Source organism: Dermacentor andersoni, chromosome 7, assembly GCF_023375885.2.
Source record: "Dermacentor andersoni chromosome 7, qqDerAnde1_hic_scaffold, whole genome shotgun sequence".
In the NCBI taxonomy this organism is placed as follows: domain Eukaryota; kingdom Metazoa; phylum Arthropoda; class Arachnida; order Ixodida; family Ixodidae; genus Dermacentor; species Dermacentor andersoni.
In genome coordinates this window covers 11348497-11371061 of record NC_092820.1, presented here as the reverse complement: position 1 = coordinate 11371061, position 22565 = coordinate 11348497, and the positions used below count along the sequence as shown (strand labels likewise).

Below are 22565 nucleotides of genomic sequence, written 5' to 3'. Positions count from 1 at the left end.
CCAGGTTCTTGCTTCATTAGGCGAATAAAGCAATGAGATGAGCTCACCTGCCGCAGCCACAGCGCCTTCGAGGGTGGCGGCAAGCCAGAGCCAGTCGGGCACTCCTCGCAGAAGCTCCTGGGCCTCAGTGTAGAGCGCTTGCGCCTCACGGCCCAGACCAAGTTGCAGGCTCAGGTCACCCAGCTGCTTGCGGTGGCGGCCACCACACCGGCGGCGGAACTGTCTGCATTGCATGCGCACATCTCGCATTACTGCCATTAAACTTGCATTCCTAAAAAAAGTACTACAGTGCAGACCGCTTATAACGATATCAAAAAGAACAAAATGTCTGATCATTATAACCAATCATTGCTATATCTGGACTGCCATAAAAAAAGAAAAAAAAAAAAGCTGCCAAACATACCCTCGTATCTCCAAAAGCAAATCCACTTATGATAAAAAACTGGCATTCTAGAAGATTGGATGTGAAAAATGAAACATTCGTTCATACCTCTAAACAGTGGACAAGCATTGGGCGTGCTAAAATAGCCAGATATCTGCACTTGCTTTCGTGCAAGTTTCAGGTTCACAACCACAGTGTGCATCACGTCCAGCGGCTGCGCAAACACTGATGACAACAATTTCGCGTGCGTAAATGAATGAGTGATTCTATTGATGGCAGTACACTTCGCATGAACGTTGCAGTCAGTGTCAAAGATGGGCCACTGTCAATCTCGTCGTCACAGCTGCTGCAGTTGTCGCCTCCATCGCAGAACGTCGCCGTCTGTCACAATAACGATTGCCCTGCTGGAGATTCTTTGCAGAACGAGGCGGCACTATCTGGACTCAAAAACTCCATCAATGCACCACCTATTTTATCGCTAGTACCAACAAGCTGCCAGAGTTCGGTAAGTCAATGGCTGCTACCGTGTTGGTTTCACACGTGGGGGGTTTTGCCCTGGCGCACAAAGCCCGCCATTTCTGTTGATTGGCATGGTCACTGTTTCTAGCCTTCATGATCGTGGCACACGCGGTTTTCAGAATCGTCAATGTCATCGACTGCGCGAGCTCGTACTTTGAGTCTTGCAAAATTTGCAGCTTCGTCTCAAGTGACACAGCTTTGCACCTTGCACTTGCCGAGGAAGAGAGAGAGACTGTAGAAAGGGAGTGAAGGCACGGTTCACTTCTCGTGTTCTTTTTTTTTTTTAATCTCTCTCTTGACGTTTGCCGGTACACACTGTCAACGTTGACGCGAAGCAGCTGGCACCATCTTGTGGCACACTGCGCCAACTTGCGATGCTCTCCGCGGCTTTCGCAATCAGCGCGCTGGCGGGTCATGCAGCGCGGTAATGACAGCAGATACGAACTCGCGTATGCAAACTTTTCACCTAGTCTCGGTTCAGGGGAATTTAGCAACACAAATTTCACGATTATTTCGCATGCAAAACGCTGCCCAAGAGGCTTAATTTCGATTGTTATATCCGATATGCAGTGTATAACATATCATTATATATTGGTTTTTTTCTCATTGCCCTAATGCATAAATTCATACTATGAAGTCGACTCATTGTTGTAACCAATACATAGTTATATGTGGTAGGGTTATAAGTGGGCTGCACTGTACAGCCAACATTTGTGGCAGCCAAAGTGGAGAACACCTTGGCACAAGGACACCTGCAAATGTGCAACTAGAAAACTTAAACAAGGGACATTCAAATAAATGAATGTGTGATGTTTAGTGGCGCAAGGGCCAGGTATGGCCAAAGAGCACCATGCTAGTGTTAATGAGTTCGCAGTGGACTGATGAGTTCTGTGAAGTCGATGTGATGAGGGTGTAAAGGGGCCTAAAATAGTTGCTGTAAATTGTGTAAAATTTAAGTGAAGTAACATTATCGCAATGACTAATGATGTATACTATAAGCATTAAAATGTGCTGCGAAAGAATGATGCAATATACAAAATATGTCAGATGCTAAAATTGGCTAGAGCACTACTCCCTCACCAGAGCCCTTGAAACACAAGGGCCTAGAGGCATGTTGTAGCTTCGACGGGGCGGCCGGACGAAGGATTCACGGCATGAGGCCTAAACAGCCGGGGCGCGCAGCGCCGCAAGAAAGAGACAGACTACTTTAGTCGGGGACCAGACAAAGAATGAATGTTTATTTCTGCAGAGGCAACTTACAGGAGGCAACTTACAGCGTTTGGCGCTGAGTGGCACCCTGACGTAAAGACCCAAAACCGAAACCAGAAGTTAACACAGGATACCACACATGTGCTACACAAGACAACTATCATAGCGGCATCCTCTGGAAAGAAGTCACACTACGAATTTAATGGGCTTATAGCACGTAGAGGACTGCTCTGGTTCTTCACCAAGAAACACAGTCGGATGAAGAGGAACACAATAGTGGCATGCAAGAGGAAAACGTTTCTTCCCGTCTCTTTCGGCTTCCTGACACTCCAGGAAGACGTGGAGGACGGTCAGCCTGTCACCACATCTACCACAGGTTGGAGGCTCGTTCCCAATCAAGAGAAAATTATGAGTGTCAAATGTTAGTTCTATTCCGACTAGTGAATAGGACATCTGTTCGTGTTTTTGTAGTTGGGGGCCAGAAACCTAACAAGCTTAATTACGTGAAGCTTATTGCTCGTTTCAGCATCACACAAGCGTTGCCAGTGGCTTCGCGCTTTGTTTCGTAGGAAAGGCTTCGTGTCTGTGCCAGGGACAGGAGCAGAACGAATAGCTTGCGATGCTATTGATTTGGTGATATTGTCAGCAAGCACCTTACCTTCGACTCCTCTAAAGCCAGGAACCCAGCACATGGCTACATGCCTACGAGATAAATGTTGCACAAGATTGAGTAAAGTTCAATAAAAACAGGGTTTGTGTGCTTGTGTAAAGACATTAGCACTTTTACAAGTCTTAACAAGTCTGTAGATATTATTTCTCTGTGAAGTTTTAATTTCGTTATATGTTTTAATGTCGACAGTACTGCATAGGCTTCTGCAATGAAGAGACTTGTTAGGGTGTTCAATACATCAGATTTAGAAAAAGAGGGACCAACAGCAGCGTAAGATACGCCAGCATGTGACTGACACGTCTGCGCAGAATTCAGAGCAGGAGCACTTCAATTGAAGTTCCCGGAAATGCATAGCGATTTTGAGCTCAGGAGCGTGCTTTCTGACCTCTACAAAGGATACATCGCATTCTATCACCTGCCACTCCCAGGGCGGTAATAGCTTAGCTGGAGGCATTAGGCAATGTTCGAGAATTACGACATCCATTTCTTCACTAAGTTCTCTCACATGCAGTGAGAAAGGTAGTCTCATAGAAGGTCTATAAAGAAAAAGTGTTGCACACGTCAAGTCGTTAATGGTTGTGGAACACGGATTTTCCTGATTAGAGTTTGAGAAAATGGGTGAAGCTGATGTATGTTCTCTGAAAATAGAGTGACCGCTCATCTGACTGTAGGTATAGACTTTCGACAGAGCTTGTTCTAAATGCACCAGTGGCCAGACGGATATCCAGATGGTGGATGGGATCTAGCATCTATAGCGCACTTGGGGCTGCAGAGTGATATAACACTGCATCATAGTCCAATCGTGATCAAAGTAGGCTCCTCTAATGATTCATAAACACTTCCTGTCGCTACCCCATGTTGTGTGGGATAGAATTTTAAGTAAGTTCATTGTTTTTAGAAATCTTACTTTAAGATATTTTATGTGTGTAATGAAAGTAAGCCTGAAGTCAAGTACAACACCTAGAAATTTGTGCTCCTTGTTCACAGGTATTTGTTGCCCATACATTTCGACAGTGGGATCTGCAGCAAGCCCTTCCTTCTTGGTGGAAAGAACACAAACATTTGTTAGGGTTCACTCTTTTTTTTTTCAAATTGAAATTGCTTATTAATCCTTGAAAACAATAGGAATGTGTCCAACACTGTTTGGACCCATAGTCATAGGCTGGTGATGGGCTCAAAAAATAAAGCACAATAATGCAGACACTTCATTATGTATAAAATACCAACATAAAACAGCGAGCAGCAGGATATTTACACGAGTACAAATGTAAAAGAAAAAGAATGCATAACAAGGAGCAATTGCATCAATTCCAGAAAACAGCTTACATGTTCACATTATAGGGTAAAATCGGGTGCATACAACAGGTAGAATATATTTAAGATAAAGCAATGCATGTAATGCATGCAGAACTGTCTTGCGCAGGGAGCAAACGTGCGAGCATATTTTATGTGGTGTGGAAGGGTGTTCCATACTTCTGCCCCTATAAAAGATAGTTGTCTTTCTCCATATACGTTGTGTGTGGGCGCGAGGCTAAAGATACCAAGCGTTACATTTCTGGTAGTTCGACATGACGTATAAAAGAGGAATATATGGAAGGGGTGGTTATATCTCATGATGCTGTTTACAACAGTTGCTGTTTTTTGCAAGCACAGTGAATCGAAGGTTAGTATCTGTAGGTCGTAGAATAGTGGCTTGCTGGGGTGATCCTGCCAGTTGTGATTCTTAATGATCATGTCTGTATTTTTCCGATTGATTCGAGGTAACTATTGTAAGTCCATCCCCATGACTCGAGACAGTATGAGAGGTGGTTATGAATAAAGGAGAAATATTATATGTGTAGTCATGAGAGGGAGAGAAACAACTTTTGTAGTGAGCCCTTAGTGACGGTTGGTGCGTGCTGGCACCAGATGGGGTGGAACCTTCTTCTCAGGTCCCATATGTGTCCAGCAGTTCCTGGCCCCTAGCCGCCAGCGCGAGCTGGGTCGGTAGGTCGGGGCTGGACAACAAGGTCTCCCATCGCTCGGGGGGGGTTGGGGCTGGGGAGGGTGGGGGGTAGGAATGGTGGGGGGTTCTTGAGCTTAGTGCACTCTGCAAGGATGTGTGCTAGAGTGCCTTTTGACCGTCTGCAAAAAGGGCATGAAGTGTCATGCTCAGTTGGAAACATCTTGTGCAAGAGCACGGGATGCGCTAGTGACCCCGCTTGCGTGCGTCGCACGATTGCGTGCGTCGCGGATGCGGACGGGGAAGCCTACATCTGCCGCTTCCGTACATTTGCGTGATTTCTTTGTAGCTTGTCACGGGGTGCGGTAGCTCTGGCTCGTCCTCGGCCCGGATTGACAGTTCTCGGGCATAGTTGTCGGCGAGTGCGTTGCCTTCCACTTGCGAGTGAGCCGGGACCCACATGAGCTCAACGGCCCGTCCCGGTGATTTGCATTTGGTGAGGATCGCTAGTGCCACGGGAGAGATGTTCCCCTTGCGGTAGCTTGCGTAGGCGGTCTGGGAGTCTGTGACCACGGTCCTCACTCCCGGTTGTGCGAGTGCGAGGGCCACGGCCACTTCTTCTGCTTCGGCTGTATTCGTCGTCTGTATCGACGCGCCTGTGACCAGTTTATCGATGGTGGTGACGACCGCCGTTGCTCTGGTCCCATCCTTGGGAAGCGAGGCGTCCGCATAGAGGACCTCGGGGTCCTCTTCCAGCTGTCGAGCCAGTGCCTTGGCCCGCGCAGAGCGTCTCTCGTTCCTCCCCGGCTGCATGTTCCGGGGGAGGGGCTTGGTCTTAATAATGTCTCTCCACGTTGTGGGGAGCGGCTCGGTTGTCGGTTGCTGTTCAATTTGCCATCCTATCTTGCGTAGGACGGCCCGACCGTGCTCTGTCCGGCTCAGCCTTACTCTCTGGTGGGATAGGTGTGCTTCCACCAGCTCTTCCACCGTGTTGTGGGCACCCATTTCCAGCAGCTTCTGTGTTGACGAGTAGACTAGGATGCCCATGGTGAGTCTGACTGCTTTTCTTATCGTCGTGTTCAGCATCTCGCGGTTCACCTTCGCAAGCTGGAGGTACGGGGCGGAGTACGTTACGCGTGACACGACGAATGCCTGCACATGGCGCAGTGCGTCTTCTTCTTTGATTCCTCTGTTCCGGTTGGTGACTCTCCGGATCATGCTCAGGACTTGCTCTGATGTGGTCTTGATTTTGCTGACGGCTGCGTGCGCCTTGCCGTCGCTGCGCAACAGCAGGCCCAGTATCCGGATCTGCTGCGTTGGTTTGATCACTGTGCCGTCGATGGTGATGATTATGTTCGGCGGCGGCTCTTTTTTTGGTCTTCCGGGCTGTACCATGAGCAGCTCTGATTTCTGTGGAGCGCAGCTCAGGCCACAGGTCGTGGCATACTCGTGGACGGTCGTTGCCGCTCTCTGCAGGGCTTCCTCCGCCCAGGCATCGGACCCCGCACGGTTCGTCCACACCGTTATATCGTCGGCATAGAACGCGTGGTCCACGCCCTCAATCTGATTGAGTAGTTCGGGCAGAGGCAGGAGTGCTAGGTTGAAAAGCAGAGGCGACAAGACAGACCCCTGTGGGGTACCCCTGTCTCCGAGCTCCACAGGCTCTGACCGTTCATTTCCTATCTGGATAGTTGCTGTTCTATTTGTTATGAAATCCTAAATATAGCTGTAGGTCTTGCGGCCACACCCCGTCTTGCGCAGGTTCTTTTGAGAACCATGCGTTCCATGACCTTGCCCACACAGGACGTGAGCGAGACAGGGCGCATGTTATCGATCGTCAGAGGTTTGCCGGGTTTAGGTATGAACCGTACCAGTTTAGGTACGGTTTAGGTATGAACCGTGTAGTCATGAGCCTGTATCAATTTATAGCACCCTGAAGCCATCTCCGCCCCCACCGTAAATGATTTTGCCAGTGCAGGCGCCTATAAAAAAATATGTCAAGATACTTAAAAGAAGGTGTATACTCTAGTGTGGTAATGTCAATGCTAATACGCACAGGGTTAAGGTCCACATGTTCACTACGGAAGCCAACCTGTTTTCATCTGCCCACTTAGAAACTTTGTTCAAACACGGTTGTACTTGTCTTTCACAGGCTGTTAGGCTGCAGGATTTGAAACCTATTCGTATGTCGTCTATGTAGACGGAATAAAAAATAGCTGGTGGTAATGATGTACAAACCGTGTTCATGTTAACAACAAAGAGCGTGCAACTGAGTACGCCTCCCTGGGGTACCCCAGTTTCCTGTATGAATGTGCATTACTTATTTTTACACGGAATGTAAGGTTGTGTAGGTAGCTCTCTATAAAGTTTATGATATTGCTGCAGATGCCCAACACTGACAGGTCACGCAGGATTCCGTAACGCAAAGTTGTATCGTACACTTCTTCCATATCAAGAAACTCGGATAAGAAGGATTGTTTATGTACGAAGGCATCGCAAATGCTTGCTTCGATGCGCACGGGATGGTCGGTTGTGGATCGTCTTTCTCTAAAATTACGCTGATATGGATCAAGAATTTTGTTTGACTCAAGGAAGTGTAAAGGCAATGGTTTGTCATTTTTTCAAAATGTTTACAAATACAACTTGTGAGGGCGATTGGGTGCCAACTTGCTACTAATTTATCTATTTATGTGGTAGATACTGCCGGCCTGAGTGTCAGGCCTGGGCAGGAGTGGGTATGAAACATTAAAAAATACAAGAATAAATGATCAATACAAGAATACAATTCCGTGTCAACAGCATCCTAAGGTTGCGCGTAACAGCACTCGGCACTGTGCATAACAAAGTGAGTATTCGATATCGCAGCTCATATATATAAAGCAAGAAACAATACAAGATTAAGTGAAACAATCATCATCATCATCAGCCAGGTTACGCCCACTGCAGAGCAAAGGTCTCTCCCATACTTCTCCAACTACCCCGGTCATGGACTAATTGTGGCCATGTCGTCCCTGCAAACTTCTTAATCTCATCCGCCCACCTAACTTTCTGCCGCCCCCTGCTACGCTTCCCTTCCCTTGGAATCCAGTCGGTAACCCTTAATGACCATCGGTTATCTTCCCTGCTCATTACGTGCCCTGCCCATGCCCATTTCTTTTCTAGATTTCAACTAGGATGTCATTAACTCGCCTTTGTTCCCTCACCCAATCTGCTCTCTTCTTATCCCTTAACCTTACACCCATAATTCTTATTTCCATAGCTTGTTGCGTCGTCCTCAATTTAAGTAGAACCCTTTTCGTAAGCCTCAATTTTTCTGCACCGTAGGCGAGTACTGGTAAGACACAGTTGTTATACACTTTTCACTTGAGGGATAATAGCAACCTGCTGTTCATGATCAGAGAATGCCTGCCAAACGCACCCCAGCCTATTCTTTTTTTCTGATTATTTCAGTCTCATGATCTGGATCCACGGACACTACCTGCCCTAAGTAGATGTATTCCCTTACCACTTCCAGTGCCTCGCTGCCTATCGTAAACTGCTGTTCTCTTCCGAGAATGTTAAACATTACTTTAGTTTTCTGCAGATTAATTTTCAGACCCACCCTTCCGCTTTGCCTCTCCAGGTCAGTAAGCATGCATTGCAATTGGTACCCTAAGTTACTAAGCAAGGCAATATCATCAGCAAATCGCAAGTTACTAAGGTATTCTCCAACTTTTATCCCCAATTCTTCCCTCTCCAGGTCTCTGGATACCTCTTGTAAACATGCTGTGAATAGCATTGGAGAGATCGTATTACCCTGTCCGACGCCTTTCTTTATTGGGATTTTGTTGCTTTCTTTATGGAGGACTACGGTGGCTGTGGAGCCGCTATAGATATCGTTCAGTATTTTAACATACGGCTCGTCTACACCTTGATTCTGTAATGCCTCCATGACTGCTGAGGTTTCGACAGAATCATACGCTTTCTTGTAATCAATAAAAGCTATATATAAGGGTTGGTTATATTCTGTACATTTCACTATCACCTGATTGATAGTGTGAATGTGGCCTATTGTTGAGTAGCCTTTACGGAAACCTGCCTGGTCCTTTGGTTGACAGAAGTGTAAGGTGTTCCTGATTCTATTTGCGATTACCTTAGTAAGTACTTTGTAGGCAACGGACACTAAGCTGATCGGTCTATAATTTCTCAAGTCTTTGGTGTCCCCTTTCTTATGGATTAGGATTATGTTAGCGTTCTTCCAAGATTCCGGTACGCTCGAAGTCATGAGGCATTGCGTATACAGGGTGGCCAATTTTTCTAGAACAATCTGCCCTCCATCCTTCAACAAATCTGCTGTTACCTGATCGTCCCCAGCTGCCTTCCCCCTTTGCATAGCTCCCAAGCCTTTACTTCTTCCGGCGTTACTTGCGGGATGTCAAATTCCTCTAGACTATTCCCTCTTCCATTATCGTCGTGAGTGCCACTGGTACTGTATAAACCTCCATAAAACTCCTCAGCCACTTGAACTATCTCATCCATATTAGTAATGATATTGCTGGCTTTGTCTCTTAAAGCATACATCTGATTCTTGCCTATTCCTAGTTTCTTCTTCACTGCTTTTAGGCTTCCTCCGTTCCTGAGAGCATGCTCAATTCTATCCATATTATACTTCCTTATGTCAGCTGTCTTACGCTTGTTGATTAACTTCGAAAGTTCTGCCAGTTCTATTCTAGCTGTAGGGTTACAGGCTTTCATACATTGGCGTTTCTTTATCAGATCTTTCGTCTCCTGTGATAGCTTACTGGCATCCTGTCTAACGGAGTTACCACCGACTTCTATTGCACACTCCTTAATGATGCCCATAAGAATGTCGTTAATTGCTTCAACACTAAGGTCCTCTTCCTGAGTTAAAGCCGAATACCTGTTCTGTAGCTTGATCTGCAATTCCTCTATTTGCCCTCTTACCACTAACTCATAGATCGGCTTCTTATGTACCAGTTTCTTCCATTCCCTCCTCAGGTCTAGGATAATTTGAGTTCTTACCATCCTATGGTCACTGCAGCGCACTTTGCCGAGCACGTCCACATCTTGTATGATGCCAGGGCCAGCGCAGAGTATAAAGTCTATTTCATTTCTAGTCTCACCATTCGGGCTCCTCCACGTCCACTTTCAGCTATCCCGCTAGCGGAAGAAGGTATTCATTATCCGCATATTATTCTGGAAGTCACCTAAAGATCTGCGTAAATATCCTAAGCGTTTCGTAGCTGTCTTAATTATGTAGATCGCATGATCATTCCAATGAAGATCATGATTAATTAATAGTCCTAGGTACTTATAACTCAATACTTCTGATAGACTGGTACTATCGAGGACGTAAGTGAACTTAAAAGATTGAACCTTACGTGTTACTTGCGTTACCACTGTTTTGTTAATGTTAATGCTCATTTGGCACGTGAAACACCATGTCTGAATGCAATTTAACACATTGTTTAATAATTCCTGATCTGCCAGAGTGCAGATTTCTTTATGAATAATGCAGCCATCTGCGAAAAGCCGTGCCACAACAGGAAGATCTCTAACCAAATCATTTATGAAAATCAAGAACAATAAAGGCCTTGGTACAGAGCCCCGAGGGATTCCAGGTTGCAAAGGGGCAGATATAGAAGTTACGGACGGTAGAAAAGCTGACATACCCACTGAAGTGATCCCTTAGCGGCGAGCTTCTTATAAAGGCAGGCGTCAAAGAACATGAAGATGGTGGCATCCACATGAGCCATATCAGGGCGTATCAGATGTGCAAGCACTGTCTATGGTGGTTCGAAGAACCAGCCACGAAGAATCCTTGTCAACAGTGGCTGCTCCCGTCATCTTTAGGAGCAGAATCTGTGTAAAAAGCAGCAGCGGGTTTAGCATTATCCGGACGGTAGGCCAACTGACGTGCCCACTGAAGCGATCCCTTGGCGGCGAGCTTCTTATAAAGGCAAGCGTCAAAGAACAAGAAGACGGTGGCATCCACATGAGCCGATATCTGGGCGTATCAGGTGTGCAAGCACTGTCTATGGTGGCGCGAAGAACCAGCCACAAAGAATCCTTGTCAACAGCGGCTGCTCCCGTCGTCTTTAGGAGCAAAACGCGTAAAAAGCAGCAGCGGGTTTAGCATGATCCAGACGGGAGGCCAGCTGACGTACCCATTGAAGTGATCCCTTAGCGGTGAGCTTCTTATAAAGGCAGGCGTCAAAGAACATGAAGACGGTGGCATCCACATGAGCCAATATCCGGGTGTATCAGGTGTGCAAGCGCTGTCTATGGTGGTGCGAAGAACCAGCCATGAAGAATCCTTGTCAACAGCGACTGCTTTCGTCATCTTTAGGAGCAAAATGCGTAAAAAGCAGCAGGGGGTTTAGCATGATCCAGACGGGAGGCCAGCTGACGTACCCACTGAAGTGATCCCTTAGCGGTGAGCTTCTTATAAAGGCAGGCGTCAAAGAACATGAAGACGGTGGCATCCACATGAGCCAATGTCCGGGTGTATCAGGTGTGCAAGTGCTGTCTATGGTGGTGCGAAGAACCAGCCATGAAGAATCCCTGTCAACAGCGACTGCTTCCGTCATCTTTAGGAGCAAAATGCATAAAAAGCAGCAGCAGGTTTAGCATGATCCGGACGGGAGGCCAGCTGACGTACCCACTGAAGTGATCCCTTAGCGGCGAGCTTCTTATAAAGGCAGGCAAAAAAAGGCATACAATCAATGCATTCTACTGGTGTTGCAGATATGGGGCAGAAACTTGGAGACAGAAAAAGAAATTCAAAAATAAGGACCGTGCAAAGAGCGATGGAATGAAGAATGTTAGGCATAACGTTAACAGACAGGAAGAGAGCGGTGTGAATCAGAGAGCAAACAGGGATAGCCAATATTCTAATTGACATTAAGAGAAAGAAATGGAGCTGGGCAGGTCATGTAATGCGTAGGTTAGATAATCGGCTGACCATTAGGGTTACAGAATGGGTGCCAAGAGAAGGAAAGCGCAGTCGAGGACGGCAGAATACTAGGTGGGGTGATGAAATTAAGAAATTCACAGGCACTAGCTGGAATTGCTTGGCGCAGGACTGGGGTAATTGGAGATCGCAAGGAGCAGCCTTCGTCCTGCAGTGGACATAGAATAGGCTGATGATAGTGATGACGATGACAGAAGTCTGATAGGCTCAAAGTTTGCTCTGGTACTTAGCAAAATTTTTCTAAGTAAAACTGACAAGGCGATTGACTGAAATGTTAATGGCCTTGCTTTGAGGGTTTTCCATATTGTGGATGATTTTTTGGCAATAGTTGAACATGGTGTTTTGGACAGACGAGTGGTAGAGATTTTAAAAGTATTCAAGGAAAACAGCCAAGGGCTGGAGTTCACGGTTAAGTGGCCAACGAACTGCAAACTACAGTGTTTGTATGTGGCATTAACTACCACAGCAGACCATGTTTTTTGGTCATACAGTCTACGATCAGCAAAGCCCCTGCTTAGCTACAATTTCAAGCACTCAAAGGGACACTCATAGCTCTTTGATCACTATGTGCAGCCTTAGCTAAGTCTTGCCTGGAAAAAAATTAATGAAAGCTACAGCCAACAAGTTATCAGGCCAAAGAAAACAGGATATTAAAAACATCGGCTGTGCAGATCAGCTGATAAGTTGGTTTGTTACGTGTGTAATGGCTTTCAGATGGAGCATAATAGAAAAGAATGACAGCAGGAAAAAAATCGTGCCAATAACATATGCGAACAAGACTGCGCATAACCTAAATACTGTGGGTAGCAGGTACGGTCAATAAGCATTTTTTTCAACACCTAATAAGCTTGGTAAAATATGTGCTGGGCTGACGTGCAGAGTTTCATCAACAATAAATGTGAATAAATTTACCTACATGAGAAAGCATATGCTAACATTTCCCAAGTGTAGACTGTCCATACTGTTTGCCTCCATCTTGTAGAGAAGATGACATCCACCAAATAGGTCAGTGACTTTTGGAACAGTAAGGTCACTGGAGGGAAACATTGATTCCCACATGAACTCTTTCCCTACCATGGGGAAAATAGATGTTTCTTGTAGGTTACACCAGATTCTTTTTTTCTGAAGGAGCTACTGCACACAATATTTAGGCATAAAATTTTTATTAACGAGATGTCATAAAAAAGACAAATTGCCAAAATCAAGATTGTGGGATAAAACTGAACATAGTTTGTAAAGACATGCTTGTATCTACTAAGAAAAGAATGTAACGAAAATTAAGATATACACAATGTACTGCCATCTAATTGGCAATATCTCGTAAAAAATCGAAACTTTTCATTGAAAAGGTATTCCACTACAAAAATTTAAGTACAAGCACTACAGTTGGGAGTCCCAGGCTGCAGCCATTAATGTTCTGGGCTGACTTGCATCGTTGGTCTCAGAGTCAAAGTCTGAGAAAAAGTTAGCATCCTCAGACTCACCGCTGCTCGATTTATGGATACAGTCAGCCACAAACACAGCAGAATCACGAGATCTGCGATCTTTCGAAGTGCACATGCTGGCCATTCTTGCTTTCTGCTTTGATGATCGCCAAACTTCGGAGTGCATTAAAATATTAACGCCTGGTGGCAAAAAAAGCGAACTGCCTAGAAAACATAGATATAGTCCTGCTCCTTCACGTCCTATGGTGCAGAGTGTCCATGAATGGCGCGGAAAGTCTTGAAAGCAGCGTTTCAAATTATCTACAAGGGGCGGCCATTTTTGCTTTCTACTTTGATGAGTGCGAAAACTTTGGGACACATTCAAAAAGCACCACCTGGGGGAAAGAAGGCGAACTGCATAGGAAACAAAATGATAGTTTTCCTTCACGTCCGATAGTGCAGTGTGTCCATGAGCAGCGTGGACGAAACAGGTGTTTCAAAGGATTAACTGGCTAACGATGCCCAGTGGGCACGATACAGAGAGAGTTAAAGGCTTAATCCAGTCTGAATAGTAAGAACTAGTGTTTATCTTACTCAAAAAAAAAAAAGAACAAGTGAGGGGTTAGTAAGGTGCACTGCGAATAAAATATCTTTAAAAATAGAGATGGTAGAGCCCATCGCAAATTGAGTCAAACATTTTCAAATACGAATAAAAAGAGGTGCTTACAGAAGCAAATATTTTCGAATATGAGCTATTTATATAAACCGAAAGCAAGCTCATTGGTATGAGGCCCGAACTTTGTCACAAGTGAGATTCCCTCTCAGCAGCTGGAAAGTGAATCTCAAATGTCCTGACATACTCTCAGCCCATACACAACCCCTCAGTGTTGGGTTGCACTGCTTTAACGTTTATATTGGTTAGGATGAGCACACCTGCATCACGGCGTCAGCCAACGCTTTGTTTTTTGAGTTCATAATCATCATCAGCCTATCTTATGTCCACCGCTGGACGAAGGCCTCTTCCTGCGATCTCCAATTACCCCTGTCCTGCACCAAATAATTCCAAATAGCACGCGCGAATTTCCTAATTTCATCGCCCCACCTAGTCTTCTGCCGTCCTCGACTGCGCTTCCGTTCCCTTGGCACCCATTCTGTTCCCCCTAATGGTCCAACGGTCAAGGTCCTGAAGCGTCGTCTCAAATTATCGACCTGTTTCGTTGACCAGTGTGTGCTGTAAAATACTTGAGCACATCCTATACACAGCCTTAATAAAACATATAAATGACCATTTCCAGTGAAACACGCACCAACATGGGTTCCCATGGGCTTCTCAACTGTCACGCAGTTAACAGAGTTTTCTCATGACGTTGCTAAATAATTGCACATAATCGCACAGCTGTTGATTGTATTTTCCCGAGTTTTAAAAAAAGCCTTCAATTTGGTCCCTCACGATTTATTGTTACAAAAACTGTCACATTATAATATTATTGTTCAAATCAAACTGGGTTTCTGAGTACTTAAGGTCAAGATGGCAGTATGTTCTTGTGAATGGTAAAGAGTGGAGCATTGTTGAGGTGACGTCGGGGGTCCTTCAAGGATCCATATTATGACCTTTACTTTTTTTGCTTTATATAAATGATATCAATGAAGGTGTGATGATGTGACGTCGTGTATGATAATGTTTGCAGATGATTGTATACTATATAGTAAGATAACCTGTGAAAATTATTGCCTTCAAATTCAGAGTGATTTAAACAAAATACAAACATTGTGCAAGAAATTGGAAATGAAGCTGAACTTAGATAAAGCAGTGTGTATGACGTTTACTAGAAAGAAAATTACCTTACGCTATAAACGGTATTACTCTTTCACCAGTTACAGAGTACAAGTACTTAGGCGTGTACGTCACGCCATCATTATGTTGGCATCGACAGGTGGACTACACTGCTGCTAACTCAGGTTGCCCGAGTACGTTGGCGTATGTTGGGGTGTGCCACATCAGCTGTGGCTCACGCTCTGGATCTCGTATCGCCTGCCTCAGTTCGTCCCGGACAATGTCGACGATAGATAGTGCAGTTGGAGTGTGAGGTGTCTGAAACTTGTTGAGCTCTTCCCTGATCACTGACCGGATGAGCTCCCGCGGGGCTTCAAGGTCATTCGGCACGCCTCCGGAGAACACATGGGCAGGTGCACAGCTTGCCTCACGGTTGTATTGCCGAGCGCGCTGTTCCAGCATCTTTTCGATGGTCGTTTTTTCGTATCTGAACTCGGCGATCGTGCGCAGTGGGTTGCGGATGAGAATTGCGAAGAGTTCCTGCTTTACTCCAGGCACGAGATGGCGCAGCTTCTTATCTTCACTCATGTTTGGATCAGCACGCTTGAACACGTGGGATATGTCCTCGATATACATCGCCACGTTCACGTTTGTGAGCTGGTTCCTAGTTTGAAGTGCAATTTCCGCCTTTTCTTTACGATCTGTGCTGGCGTGTGTTGCTAGCAGCTGTCATCGAAATTCCTCTTAACAGGACAAAGAAGGTTCGTGGTTTTCATACCACATTTTTGCGAAGTCCTCCAAAGCGAAATATATGTTACGGAGCTTCTGTCTCTCATTCCATTCATTAAAGCTCGCCATTCTCTCGAACAGTTCCAACCAGTCTTCCACGTCTTCGAATGAGTCGCCATGGAATGTTGGCGGCTTGCGAGGTTGGCTTACGACCAGCTGTGCCGGTGTTACCTGGCTAGTTATTGTGGCTGTGTCCATTGTCTGAGTTAGCCTTGGCGTGAAGAGAAGAGGGCCGAATTTGGGCTAGTCACCTCAAAGACGGCGGCTGGCGCACAGGTGTCAGTTCTACGGGATGGAGTCGCTGGTGGTCGGGGTTACGCTGACTTTCGTCCATGGTGCTTCGACTCATACCCTGCACCTCCATCAGAAATGTAACGATGTTGAGGAATGCAAATTAACAAAACAACGATATTTTGTAAGGGTGAACCTGTGCTCACAGCTAAAGGTCACTGTGGTCGTGAAGAAATCCCCGGTAGTCGCATTGTAAAACTGGCCTCCAACCGGTCTTCTTCATTCTTCTTGCATGATACCTCATGCGCGTGGTGCATGCGAGCTGGGTCCAACTGGCTACCCGTGCCACGAAGATTGCTGCCTGTTTTTGCTGAACAACCCCATGGTACGGCGTGCACAGTGTCCAATACGAAGGGCGCACAACTTTAATGTGACCAAGTTGTTGCAGCAATATACAGATATATAAATATAAGTTATGCAAGTGTGGCGGTAGGCTAAATGCACCGACTATCATCAGTAATTTTGAAAACCTGAAACAAACCAGCAGCTTCAAGAAAAAGTGGCGGAGGACTTTGAGTCCTAGCCTATGCATGAATGTTCTAGCAGTTATAGCCTCAAACCCTCATGCTAGCGTGCGGGGACGTGGCCGCCCAGGTACCAATTTCCAAGTCGTCAGTTTGTAGGATTCTAAATGACGGCCTTTCACCCTTACCACCTTAACCTGCACCAATGCTTAGAAGATAGGGACCTGTAGAATCGTCTAGATTTCTTGAGTTGGGTCCTCACAGAAGCCGATGAGTCACCGGATTTTTGAGCAGCACCATGTGCACAGATGAAGCCAATTTTCGAAGAAACGCCTTGGTAAATTTGCATAATACGCACTATTGGAGGAATCCCAATCTACACTTGGTAAATCATGATCGGCACCAGTACCAGTGGTCACTCAATCGGTGGTTCAGAATTTCCGCCGGTGTTATAATTGGTTCCATATTGTTCGATTACATACTGACTGGGCAGCGTTAGGTGAATGAAATCCTTGAAGGAGTGTTGGATGAGTTTCTCAGCAAAGTCCCGCTGTCACGCCTTCCACTTTCGTGGTATCAGCAAGATTAGGCACCCGCACACAGCAGCAGCCAAGCCCGAAACTGGCTGGATGCGACTATTTATGCGCAATAGATTGGAAGCTATGGGCGTTTAAATTGGCTGGCTAGGTAACCTGACCTCTCTCCACTCGATTTCTTTCTTTGGGGTTATGTGAAAGATCGTGCTTACATGATTGAGCCGGAAGTCAGATTAGTTCAACGCAAGGATAATGGATGTCTGCCATAGAATTCTGGTGTCGGTCATCAAGAAAGGTACTGAAGATGTGATAAAATGGACTCAGTACTGTGTAGAAGACCTAGCTGCAAAAGGAGACCTATTTGAACACGTCCTCTAGGCTGGTGTTCAATGGAGCTTATGAATTCATAGATAATAAGGGCACACTGAAATCACTTTTTCTTGTCTCTCTTTTTTTATCTCTCTCTCTCTCTCTCTCTTTTTTTTTTCACAGGCACCCTGATTGCCAATTTGGCTAATTTAGAAGTGGTATATTTACTTTCTCCAATGCATTGGTTTTGCCTTTTCTCTACACGTTGGTTGCTTCCCGGTCTGTTTATTTCACTTTTATTTTTTGACATGAACCTATTTTTGCAGCATGTGTACACTTTAATGAAAAATAAAATGGTCACTTTAATTTGGCTTTCGTCCAAAGCAAGTTTCTGGCGTGAAATATAGCTTCACGTGCACTTTTCCGATGCGGTGCGAGCAATGCCGGGATTTTGAAACATTCTACGCCTATTACACTGCTTTTCATATTTTGTACGTGGTCAGAGCGGTGCTTTGGCAGCATTATCAAGGGGCTTTTATTATCAATGTGATCAGTCAGCCTTGAGAGATGGATAATAAGTGCGACATAGAAATGAGAGTAAGGAATAGCTGCGAATCTGCGAAACCTGCTGTTGGGGCTCCTTCTGTACCATTATCAAGGTGATGCACTGTCTCTTTGGGTTTGCGACAGGCAATGCATTTGCTTTCAATCAGGTTATTTGAGGGCGCTGCTTTATGATGCAGGTTGGAGCGCAGTTAGGTGCTATTTTTCATACTTTGTAAGGTTTCTTTGCAGTCGGAAAATATTTTACACAGTTAGTACCTAGCTGAAAACATTGCTGTGAGATGTCATTTTGGGGTGCTTACAAATGCCTCACTGACACTTCGGGCATGGCGGGACAAAAGGAATGAAGCCTGAAATGATGCACACCCTGTTTTTACAGATTATTCTTTGCGGTGCGTCTGCCCTGGCGCTGGCTCTGGACCCATGCCTCCTTGTCTCAAGCATCGAAGTCCACCAGCTACGCCTACCTGTGTGGCCTGCCGCTGCCTGGAGTGGCTCAACACATGCGCATGGACGAGGAACCGCAGCAGTGACAATGGAGCGCGTGAACTCATCTGTGAGCACAGCGGGACACAAGAAATGAAGCCTAAAATGTACACCCTGTTTTTATAGGTTAATAAGCATGGAAAGTGCTTCCAAAGTGACAATCGATTCATTATTGTTCTGCCATGCCCAACGGCTTGTGTTGAGAATGCTCTGATATGCATTCAAATGCTGTCAGGCGACGTGGAGTATAACTCCAGGCCGGATCATGTCGAGGAAATGCTTAAAGAACTATTGAAAGGCCAGAAATATCTCATAAAAGATGTGAGCCAAATTAAGGCAAACCAATCCACGTTTCATGAGGAACTAGGTACTGTCAAGCTAGAAATCAAGCAGCTGCACAATACCCTAATGAATGTGCAGGAAAGTAGAACAGAACTTCAAAAAAATGGTGCAGGAGATGAAATTAACGATTTAGCAGCAGCAACAAAAAATTACTGACTTGGAGGACCGACAACGCCGAAACAATTTAGTCGTATTTGGAATCATGGAAAACGTGAGCGAGACTTCAGATGAACTTAAGCAGTAAGTTTTGTGTGATGTTTTCGAAGGGTGACTCGATGTGAAGATTAGCTCTGTGGAAAGAATCCACAGACTCGGCAAGAAAAGCAGGAACATAACACGAGAAGTGATAACAAAATTTTTTTACTGTAATGAAAAGATGGCAGTACTAACGAATTGCAAGAAGCTGAAGGGAACAAAAATTTCTGTATCGAATGATTACTCACAAGCAATGTCGCAAAAACACAGGAACCTGTGGGCGTGCACAAAAATGGAAAGGCAAAGAGGGGTAAAGGTGCGGCTCGTGCACGATAGGGCTTTTATTGATAACGAGGCGTTTGCATGGAACAATGAGCAGGGTGCAGAGTGAAACTTGACCGGCAGCATGCAAGTGAAGACGAGTCTGCTTGACGTTACAAAGCAGATACAGATAATTTTATCTTATCAATGTAAATGCGCGAAGCCTAGCAAATAAAACAGTTGAGCTTGAGCACCTTCTAATGCAGCACAATCCACATGTTACGGAGACTTGGTTGTGTGCCGCAATTGCCGATTCTGAAATAGTCCCGCCTGGTTATGGGGTTATCGGCAAAGATTGCGACACATGGGGCGGCGGTGTGGCTATCATCTTTAAAGAAGAAATTGACGTCGTACGATTGAAAGAGTGTCCTGAAACTGAAAGTATTTGGTGCAAGCTTAAACTTAACGGCGTTTTCTGTGTACATGGAGCAGTATATAGACCCCCAAATGCCCCTCTAACATTTTTGAAATCAATCCAAGACTATCTGTGCTGTAATGTACCTGCCAGCGCACGTTTGATAGTAGCGGGAGACTTTAATCTTCTGGGTATACAATGGGACAGTCTTGGAAGAGGTTCTTCCGACACTACAAACTGTGACACCCTGTTGGCCATCACATTTAATCAAAACTTAACACAAGTTGTGAATGAGATAACTAGAAGTGGACCCACAAGAGAAACATTGCTAGACTTGGTGTTCGTAAATGAAAAAATACATGAATATGAGGTAAATATTGAAGGACTTTCAGACCACAAGCTTGTTATACTTCGCGCAAAAAATGGTCTACCATGTAAAAATAAAAAAAAGGAAAAATCTTCGTTAGAGATTTCAACAAGGCTGACGACGTCAGCATTTCAGACTACTTAGAAAAGCAACTTTACTCTTTCGACGGATTGAATGACATTGATATCTTGTGGACGAAATTGAAAAGAATAATCAATTATTGTGTAGAAAAACTTGTACCTCAACGGAAAAACAAGTACGAAAGCATAACCCATGGGTTAATCGGGAAATAATTCAGTTAAAACACAAATTGAAACACATGAAAAGAAACAACCTAAGAAAACAAGATGACATTTCACAAGTATCATCTCCGCTTAAGCGCAAATTAATTTCAGCAAAAGAAAAATATTTTTCCGGGACCTTACCTTCTTTTATGAAATATTCAGCACAACGTTTCTGGCGTCACATAGCTCCAACGAAAGACAGCATTCTGTGCACAGATTTCGGAGGCCACATCATAACCAATCACACAGAAATTGCTGAAAAATGTAACGGGTTCTTTCACTCTGTATTCATGCCTTCTGAAGTTCAAAGTGCAGACCTCTGCGCAGAAAGTATCCATGAACAGGAAGGCATGCCAGATAGCACTATATCTGAGCAAGAAATGTTATCGCTTTTGCTAGATATTTACACAAAAAAGTTAGTCGGTCCTGACAACATCCCAAATGAGTTTTTAATATGTTATGCAGAATGGGTGCCTAATATTTAAACATTATTTTCAGCTTATCCCTGGATAAGCGAAAATTGCCCTCCGACTGGTTAAGAGCGAAAGTTATACCTGTTAACAAAACCGGAAACAAACATTGTGTTGAAAACTACAGGCCAATTTCAATCACGTCCGCATGCTGCAAAATACCAGAACATATAATATCGGAAAGTTTACTTGATTACCTTGAGGGCCCAAATGTGTTCAATTCTAATCTACATGGCTTTAAACACAAATTGTCAACGATCACCCAGCTCGTAGAAAGAGTCCGCGAGTTAGCAAAAGCAATCAATGAAAAAAATCACGTAGATGCAATTTGTCTTGATATATCAAAAGCGTTCGATCAGGTTCCACACATAGAACTTATAAGGAAACTAAAGAATTTTGGAATAAATAGTACTATTGTTGCTTGGATTAAATCATACCTTAAAAATAGAATGAATTATGTGGAAATCAACAGCGCAAAATGTGGCATTCCGAGTGTTTCATCAGGTGTTCCCCAGGGCTCTGTGGTCGGTCCGATTTTATTTCTGTGTTATATCAACAACATTGCAGAGACAGTTTCCTATGGTGTTAAGGTTCAGTTACTCGCAGACAATTGCCTGCTTTACTCACATATAACATCCAAAGAAGATCAAATTACCTTAAGCACGGTATTAAATAGTGTCCATGGCTGGTGCACAAAATGGAAAATAAAAATAAATCATAGCGAAAAGTCATTTAGAAGAATAACAAAGAAAATAAAAGATATTCTTCCATTTGAATACGAAAATGAAGGACACAAATTACAGAAAGTAAGCTACTTCAAGTATCTAGGCGTAACGATAAGTGAAAATTTAAATCGGGATAGGCACATTCATAGCTTATGTAGTGCAGCCGACAGAAAAATGTGAACTTTGTGCCGGGAACTAGGGAAGGCAACCGCAACAGCGAAACTAAACGCCTATTTGACACTTATTAGACCAACTTTGCAATATGGCTGTATTGTGTGGGACCCCTATACGAAAAACCAGATAGCAAGGATTGAAAAAGTACAAAGAATGGCGGCTAGATTTATTCTGTCTAGATATAAGTCCACGGATTCAGTCTCGGGGATGTTGTCAGAACTTAAATTACCCCAACTGCTAGAGTGAAAAAGAGTTGCTAGACTTAAGTTCCTCTATCTTTTGCTGGGCAACTTCTTTAACATAAACACCAGACTGTACATAACGCAGTGCTCAGCCCGAACATCGAGGAACAGTCACAACCAACAACTTACACCCTTCCAAGCTCGGATCAACACATTCAAATATTCATTCTTCCCACGAACAACTGACGAATGGAACTCGCTGCCACAGCACATAATGCACAGACACTGTCAGTTTGTTTGAAAAATCTATACACCTTTACCTTGACCATAGAGTTTCTCACTACATTACCTAGAGGGAAATCTGGCGCTGCTGCGCTGTGGTATATACATGGGAATGCCGGTATATTGTGACTTCTGATTGGCATCGTTCTCGGAGAGACAGGACACCTTAAAGACGCGCTTGGCGAGCACCGTTCCGTCTGTCACAATGATTAATTTTCTACTAAAACAGCATCTGAAAAGCTGTTTTGGTTTTATTATTACACAAAAACATGTTTTGTTTAACTACGAGAACTTGTTAGTGCGTGTACGATTATATGTTACGTAAAAAGTATCAGCGGGCCGCTAAAGTTGGAGGACAGACGACAAGGTTCGCGCTTGCGTTGAAACAGTTTCTCGTCTGTTCTTGCTTTACTTCGCTTGGTCATGCATTGTAGGTGAGTAAAGATGTAATATGCATGAATGGAAACATTTTATGAAGATTTTACATTGAGAACGCATTATTTCTGTAGCCATATCCGCGTTTTAGACGAAGCCTC

General features: G+C 44.6%; 1 protein-coding gene across 2 annotated transcripts in view; it reads right to left on the bottom strand.

The window, feature by feature from the left end:
* The window catches only part of brun (trafficking protein particle complex subunit brun), a 642817-nt gene that overhangs the window by 529170 nt on the left and 91082 nt on the right, over positions 1-22565 (bottom strand). For both annotated transcript variants that reach the window (XM_072289153.1, XM_072289154.1), the window contains exon 5: positions 48-223. In XM_072289153.1, coding sequence (XP_072145254.1) covers positions 48-223 — 176 coding nt within the window. The remainder of the gene's footprint in view (positions 1-47; positions 224-22565) is intronic.